Source organism: Cariama cristata, unplaced genomic scaffold, assembly GCF_000690535.1.
Source record: "Cariama cristata isolate BGI_N322 unplaced genomic scaffold, ASM69053v1 scaffold100, whole genome shotgun sequence".
NCBI classification, from domain to species: Eukaryota; Metazoa; Chordata; class Aves; order Cariamiformes; family Cariamidae; genus Cariama; species Cariama cristata.
Window position 1 is genome coordinate 1 of NW_009592734.1, and position 8,032 is coordinate 8,032.

Genomic DNA, 8,032 nt, shown 5'->3' on the forward strand with positions numbered 1-8,032 from the left:
CTTGATCTCCTTTTCACCCCCGCTGTCTCCCCCTCCCTGATGCCCATCCCCGAAGGATATGTAGCCTCATTTGCCCTCAGGCCTCCTCCCTTTCCCTCGATACTCAGTGTTTCCCTCCCCCACCCCACCTTCTCCAGACACCTCCCTTTTATTCACCTTTTTTTTTTTTTTTTTAAATCTATAATTATTGCCTGGCGCATAGATAAACGTCTGGGGAGGGGGCGGGTTGCCAGAGCTTATATCTTCTCCTGACAGAGGGGTGAGCTCCAGTACAGTCACTGGGCTGCAGTGGTTTCTCAGGGCCCCAGGTATTTAGGGGGTTTCCTTCCCGCCACCCCTGCAATTAATTAATTTAGTAGGGACATCCCACTGACATTAATGTTTCTGTGTTTTAGGAAGGAACTAGCCTTTGCTGGTCGACCCCAGAGAGCGTGGTTACCCTGACAAAGAAGGTGACGAGCAAAAAGCAACATCTTCACCATCCATAGGGTGACTCTTGTCAGATATCCCACCAGCATTAAACTTTATGAACTATGGAAGATCCTAATTAGCCCAACGTGGTGGGATGCTCCTGCACGATTTCTTGTTTTACCTCTGGCCATTTATATTTTTCTGTGAGTTTTCATGGATTTAGAGACTCAAGTCACATTTTAAAGCAGTTTTTTTTTACTGTAGCGTAACAGGATAAGATCTGTTCAACGCTGTCTTGGCTAAGCCAGGAAGGGTATCCAGCCTGCATGGACAGGGCAACATTCGCCTGTTCCACTGCCTTTTTTCGTGACTACAGCAGTTCATCTCAGGGTGCGTTCTGCCTCCCCGGAGGACACGTTGACTTTATTGAAAAAGTAGAATCGTTCACTTATTCAGACTTTTTCCGGGATTATTTGATTCCCAACCATCCCTGTATTTTCTCAGCTAAATTCACGGAAGACTGGGGCAGCAGGAGAAATTGGGTTACTTGGGATGGAAAGCCTAACTTTGATCATTTGCTGCAGAAGTTTGGTAAGTCATGGCATTTTTAATACCTAATTAAAACATGTAGGCTAAATGACACAGCTTTTTTTTTAATCTTAGAAATAGAACTGCTAGACAAAACCAAGCAATTCTCCAGGCATTTTTCTAAGTTAATACATTCATTTTCTATACTTACTCATACTTTATGTTTCACAGATTCCGATCTTGAATTTATTCCCACAATGAAAAAAAAAAAATAAGAAGTGTTGTATAATTTAACCATACCAATTTATATGCCTGCTTAACGTTAACCAGAGGAGCAGCCCGACACTTTTGCCAGACAAGGGGAAAGTATTCTGTAGTTACAGTGAAATATCTCTTCAGGCTGTAAAATACTAGTGTATTTAATAGAAATCAATACCCCATCCTAATGTAGTTTAAGAGGAAAATTCAGGTCACATTAAGTAAATAACTTCTGGTCTGAATAATGTTTGCCTAGAATGATGGTGTTGGGAGTGGGAGCTGGGCTAGGGATTGTTGCTTTATATGTTTGTACCTACTTAGCATTATGGGGCCCAAATGTTAGAGGCTGCTGCAGTGATTAAGGTTAAGGGAGTTCAGTTACAGCATCGATTATTCTGTCCCCTCCTGAGCTCAAAGAGTTTGTATTTCAGGAGAGGCTGTAGTACCTGTTGCCAACTGTGATGTCAAGGAGTACAATTCTAACCCAAAGGAGCAGCTCCCCTTCAAGGAGTATATAAAGTACTGGAAAGAGTACATTAAAAATGACTACCGTTCATCCCGAGGGTGCCTTTATCTAAAGGACTGGCACCTGAGCAGGTAAGAGAGCACTGTGGAAACCGCTACATGCCATGCACAGCAGAGAGCTGCTGCGGAGCTTATCTTCTAATGCCCAAGTGTTTAAATGCCACCAATAGTGTTTGTTAGCGTTTGCCTGCCAAAATACCAATCTTATACTGCACTCTTCTTGTGGTACTTCACAGGACATGGTCTTTAAACAGGTCATTGTTTCCTGAAGAAGCTGACATTGTTGAGCGCTTTCCTCTGTGTTTTATGTGTGGAAACTATGTGGCTGGAACATTTGGCTTTTGTTTGACTGCTACAGTGGAAACCTTACTTCTTAAAAAGAAAGGGGAGATTCCTAATTATGTTTAATGCAGTGAGCATGTGTGATTTATAGTATGGTCTTTAAACAGGTCATTGTTTCCTGAAGAAGCTGACGTTGTTGAGCGCTTTCCTCTGTGTTTTAAATGACTGTATGTTATCCCTGTGGAAACTATGTGGCTGGAACATTTGGCTTTTGTTTGACTGCTACAGTGGAAACCTTACTTCTTAAAAAGAAAGGGGAGATTCCTAATTATGTTTAATGCAGTGAGCATGTGTGATTTATAGTCCTTTATTATGTATTTTGGTTTCTGTTAACCTTCCCAATCGTTAAAGTTCTCTTCACCCTGTTCTGGCTTAACTTCCCCTCCAGTCTGCTGCTTGCAAGGTGGATGCATTGTTCATTCCCCATGTCTGTGTAGGATTTCTGTGTCTTTTCACTCAAATCTCTTCTTCCTTAAACACATCCTGCTCTTAATCCAACTTCCTTGTGGTCAGCTCTTGTTTTCATTTTTGAGTGTGCCAGTGACTTACAATAGAGGAAATTTGTCAGTCTGCCTCCCTGTTTGTCTGCTTTCGCAGACACCGATGCTGTGGCTTGCGATAGAAAGTCTGCACATTCAGCATAGGATGGGAAAGGGGCAGCATATCCTGTAGGAGAAGGCCATGGACTTGTCAAAATCCCACAGCCTGGCTTCTCTCCTAACCTGCACACCCCCAGCCTGTCATCCAGTTGGACAACCAGTCTTGCAGGTATCTCATCTAAAGAGAATGTGTTTATTAGGAACTGTCTTTAACATAATTAGAAGGAGTCTCCCAAATAGCAATTAACCTTCACAGCTTTCCTAGGAGACAGAAAAGCAGTGTTGCGTGCATTTTACATACAGCTGAGAGTTGTCAATGGTACAAAGGAGATGGCAGCTAAGTATTAATGGCCTGCTAGAGACCTGATCGATCTTTGTATCTGGGTTTTGGAAACTGAAGTAGAAGGAGCAATGTTGCATTTTTCTGAAACTTGTTTCCAACACGTTATCTTTTTAAGAGCTTTCCCCGAGCAAGATGTTTATACAACCCCTGTGTATTTCTCATCTGACTGGCTGAATGAATACTGGGATGCTATAGCTGTGGATGATTACCGGTTTGTCTACATGGGACCTAAAGGTTCATGGTAAGACAGTGTGGTTTCTGTCATTCTTACATACTCTTTATTTAAGATTAATATTACGGGGGATTATCACATTGTCCTTCAGGACAGCATCATGCTGCAGAGGCAGTGTGGCTGTACTGTGTAATGTTGGACCTGAACCCAGCGAGTTTTGTTTCTCAGGGAGCTGATTTGGTTCTGGATGTGAGCTGTCCTTATGCAGTCAGCTAAAGTGCTTTTGTGCTTCAAAAAGCTCTGAATTGTCCACACAAAATCTGCAAAAATTGTTAGCTAGCTTGTATAAGGTTTTAAAGCGGCAACTCCCTGGGGGTCATCAGGCACTTGTGATTTGCAAAGTCAACGGAAGCCTTGAGAGGTGCTGATGAGTTGGACAAATATTTTGCAGGTGAAAATTTAAGTCCATCATTGGTGATAAAGTTGCATTTACAGTATTCTCATTCACATCATAGAATCTCCTGCCATTGAGGTATTTGTGACAGATTCAAAGCTAACTGATGGAGAAGCACAGAGGATATAAAACACTGCAATACTATGTAGATATGGTGGCCTTTTAATACATAAAAGAATCAAAATTAAGTGAAGAGGATGACAGTCTGGGATCAAGTTTGCATAGTAAAGGTTGATTTCTGTGTATATGTCTGATTCTCAGAGACTTTAATTCATTTTGCAGCTTTTAGACGTTGTCTTTATTTAAACCTCTGATTTGCCCCACAGGACTCCATTCCATGCTGATGTCTTCCGTTCCTATAGCTGGTCAGCCAATATATGTGGGAGAAAGAAATGGCTGTTGTACCCTGCGGGACAGGAGGAGTACCTGAAAGACCGCCATGGCAACTTGCCCTTCGACGTGACTGCACCTAGTCTTCAGGACAGGAGCGTTTACCCTCGCTACAACCAAAGTCAACCCCCTGTTGAAATTGTGCAGGAAGCAGGGGAGATAGTCTTCATCCCTAGCGGATGGCATCATCAAGTTTACAATCTGGTAAGATAACAGATACCATCCTTTTCATCACACAGAGAGATCATCAGGTAGCAGGCTTGAATCAGATCAAACTTTGATTGCCACAGCATGTTGTGGATGCCAAAAGTTTAACTGGGCTGCAAAAAGTTTGGAGAGATTCACAGAGGAAAGGTCTATCAGTGGCCACTCAAGATGATTGCTAAAAGCAAGCCTGAACTCATAAGCTCCTCAGGTCATTGACCACTAGAAAGAATTTCTTCACCGAAAGGGTTGTCAAGCACTGGAAAAGGCTGCCCAGGGAAGTAGTAGAGTCACCATCCCTGGAGGCATTTAAAAGATGTGTAGATGTCGTTCTTAAGAACATGGTTTAGTGGTGGACTTGGCCATGCTAGGTTTACGGTTGGACTCAATGAACTTAAAGGTCCTTTCCAACATAAACAATTCTATGATTCTGTGAAGAAGCTGTCTGCACCTTCTTTTATTATGCTTTTCGTCATTAGATGCTACTAGTCACTGAGAAATAGGATGCTAGGTGAGATGGACTTGTGATGCGGCTGTTAATCTTGATTTCTAAGTGTAAATTGTAATTTAATAATGGAAAATGCTAACAAATTGGTCTCCATGGTTACAAACCCAAATTAACAACCTTGTTCTTTTTTCCCCACCACCTTCTGCCACTTTTGTGCTCTTAAAAGGTATGCTCAGACAGAAGAACTAGAGACATTTGCCAGTTTACAGAGTGAAACAACATTTGGTTGTTCAGGGACATTACAAAGAAATAGCCATGGTATTGGTGCCAAAGAAGCATTTCGCTTGCTGAGGAATGAGATTTTACATTTTGCAGCATCAGTGATGTTACAACTGTTTTCTCACACTTCCCTATGTAAGGCCTAATAACCATTTCAATTATTCCTTCAGGAGGATACCATTTCCATTAACCACAACTGGGTGAATGGCTGCAATGTGGCTATAATGTGGTGCTTCCTACAGGATGAATTAGCAGCTGTCCAGCGGGAAATCAATGAGTGGAAAGACCCTATGGATGATTGGCACCTACAATGCCAGGTATAACAACATGATGCTGGTTGCCCGACTCTCTTAGAGGATCATATATTTCAGGCATGCATTGCACCACCTTGTCAGAGTTGTAAGATGCAAGAGTCCTTAGCATCATACCTGGAATTAGTACATGTTTCATAAGGAAATAGGAATTGGTGACAACTTCATTTTACAGGAAATCAAATATTACTTTAGTGAGATGATAGGGAAAGGCTTTTGCCAGTGCGTATTTGCTGTGTCAAGATGATCAGGATGTTGTCTGAAAAACTAATGCTCTAAATGCTCTTCTTCAACTGTCAAGGTTAGTATTAGCATAGAGATCAATCCTTTATGTAGTATTTATGTTCCCCTTTATAAAATCTAAGTGCTTTTTCATGTGAACAGAACTAATAAGACAGACCCCACACAGAAGAACTGGTTTGAAGACCACTCATGATGAAACAGTAAATCTGAAACAAGCAAAATTAAGGTGAAGGTGGCAGTGTGTTTCTGTGTCTGCAAAGTGATGCTTTCAGAACACATAACTATACTGAGCAGTGTTGTACGCTTGCAAAACCTTAAGCATGAAACAAATGTGAAGTTTATTTCTGGAGGCTGTTACTACTGTTAGTTTGATGTCCTTCAAAAATAGTTTCAAAAAACACTGCCATTGAGTACTCAGAAGCAGCAGGCTGTTGCTTGGGGCTAGTGGAATTTCAAGTAAGGTAAAGAATTTTAGTGCCATTGGGGAATTACAAAAAATATAATTAAGCATGGTTACTTATGATTCCTGATAGTTACTAGCTTGATAAACTGTTTTTGTAATTCTTACTATAAATAAAAGAGAGTTGTTTCCATTTCAATGCTGGGTTTTTTTCCCCTAGTTGATCATGAAGTCTTGCACGGGTATAGACTACAAGGAGTTCTACAACTTCCTCAAAGTCATTGCCGAGAACAGGATTTCTGTCTTGGAAAACGGCCTCGATGACGAAGCTTCAGCAAAGAACACTCCCAAAGCTGCCATTTCCACCTTAGGCATGCTCCATGCAGTGTTTGATTTAAAGAGGACTGTGAAGGTGTTAACATCTTTGAGTGCTAATGAAGATTTCAAGAAACTAGACCTGACGTCACTTTCTCCACCTCCGGAGGCATTGCTCCACCACTTGAAAGCAGCAATAGATACAGCACTACTCTAACTTCCTATTTATTCAGTTCTTTGTAAAATGAAACTTTTGCAAAATGGGTGTTTGTAGAAGACTGACTCCTCCCTAATAGCCGTTGCAGTCTAAGTACAAAGAGCCTTAATATAGAGTGGGGAGAGAGTACATTCATAACAAGACTGAATACTTTTTAAGTTGACAGCATTTGAGTATCTAGAGTAACTGAACAGGAAAAAAATCAAAGGAAAAATGCAAATCACATTAGTGTTATATTATGAGTTCTGCTGGCCAGTATGCATTCAGGGAAGGGGAACAGAAGTTCTCTGTGGATCAAGCTTAGATCTGTCAGGGCTAAACATTGAGACTGCAGTAGTCTGCACCATATTCCCTCGCCTTCTGAGAGCACTGCATACAGAGAGCAACCCTACACTGCAGACTCCAGCAGTTAAGCTCTGCTTTGCCTGGTCACAGCTAAATTACCTGTCCTGTTTCCAGGTGCAGCTCAGCTTTCCTTTTGTTTTTTTTTTGTTTTGTTTTTTTGGTGTTTGTGGTTGTTTTTTTTTTTTTTTAGGGGACTCTAGTTAGTTAGCTTCCATTGAAGCCTGAGATAGCTCAATGGCTCAACAGCTGTAGCCTGGGCGTGGAAGAGCTGACTGTACTAGTGTCCTGGAAACTGGTATCTCTCTAAAGCTGGAAGTCTCAGGTAGGGTCAGCCTTCATACTGCTCCAGGGCCCGCAGGATTAAATTTAACAGAATAATCAGGAAGCTGGAGTCCTGATAGCAAATCTACCACTAACAATTTAAGCATGTGAGCCACCCAAGCTCAAATGGAGGAACTTGAATGTACTCTCACATTCCTACACACTGTTTCAAGGCATGGTATTTTATCAAGCAGAGATTTGATTAATCAGGGAAGCTAGCAAGTAGCCTCATACTATCTCCTAAAAAAGCCATGCTGTTAACACACCAAATAGCACTACTGCATGGTTACATAGCACAATTTGCAACCTGAATGCTACCCTTGGGCTAAAAGAGTATTTCCAGTGAAGTATCCCTCTTGCTTTTACTGGTTGGTGAGAAAGCCTAGAAGCACAAATGGCTGCACACTGTTAACTTTAGTTGCTCCTCTAGGGCTCACTTGAATTATTGCTCAAGAACTTTGTGAATTTTCAACCAGATGACCAGTAAGAGCAACTAATAACCACATATTTAGAACGTGCAATAGTAGATACCTTTAGTAGACTGAAAAGTCAGATTGTTTTCTATATAATCCTGTGGAGTTTGTACATGCATGGATTTTGCATGTCCTATTTTCTAGTAGAAGTTCTGCATTTTGAGTAGGAAGTGGTACATGAAATTAAAATCAATACCCAGAGCATGGAAGAATGCAGTATGGAGAAAACAGATTTTTTTATTTTTTTTTTTTTTTAAATGGCTGTGACTACATCTCAGTGATTCAACTTTCTGGCAGGGTGTTTCTTTAGACTGGAAAACTGCCAGTTTTAAGCAACTCTGAAATTCAAAGTTCACAGCTGTTACTTGTGGTTGTTTACATTCTCAAAGACAGGCAGCTGGAGCTTTCTTCCTTATATGAATAAGGTGAGATTTCATAGAGTTGAGGAACAAAG

General features: G+C 41.2%; 1 protein-coding gene across 1 annotated transcript; it reads left to right on the forward strand.

Moving 5' to 3' along the window:
* The first annotated feature begins 724 nt into the window (after positions 1-724).
* On the forward strand, positions 725-6,525 carry JMJD4 (jumonji domain containing 4). Its single transcript, XM_009700804.1, has 6 exons — positions 725-1,002; positions 1,629-1,794; positions 3,122-3,247; positions 3,959-4,226; positions 5,124-5,270; positions 6,128-6,525. The coding sequence occupies exons 1-6, from the start codon at positions 738-740 to the stop codon at positions 6,437-6,439; spliced, it is 1,284 nt and encodes a 427-aa protein (XP_009699106.1). The 5' UTR covers positions 725-737; the 3' UTR covers positions 6,440-6,525.
* The last annotated feature ends 1,507 nt before the right edge of the window (positions 6,526-8,032 follow it).

Coding starts and splice junctions, on each gene's coding strand:
- JMJD4 (XM_009700804.1), top strand. CDS start 738: ATGGACAGGGCAACATTCGCCTGTTCCACTGCCTTTTTTCGTGACTAC. Junction 1,795..3,121: donor AAGGACTGGCACCTGAGCAG/GTAAGAGAGCAC, acceptor TATCTTTTTAAG/AGCTTTCCCCGAGCAAGATG. Junction 5,271..6,127: donor ATTGGCACCTACAATGCCAG/GTATAACAACAT, acceptor TTTTTCCCCTAG/TTGATCATGAAGTCTTGCAC.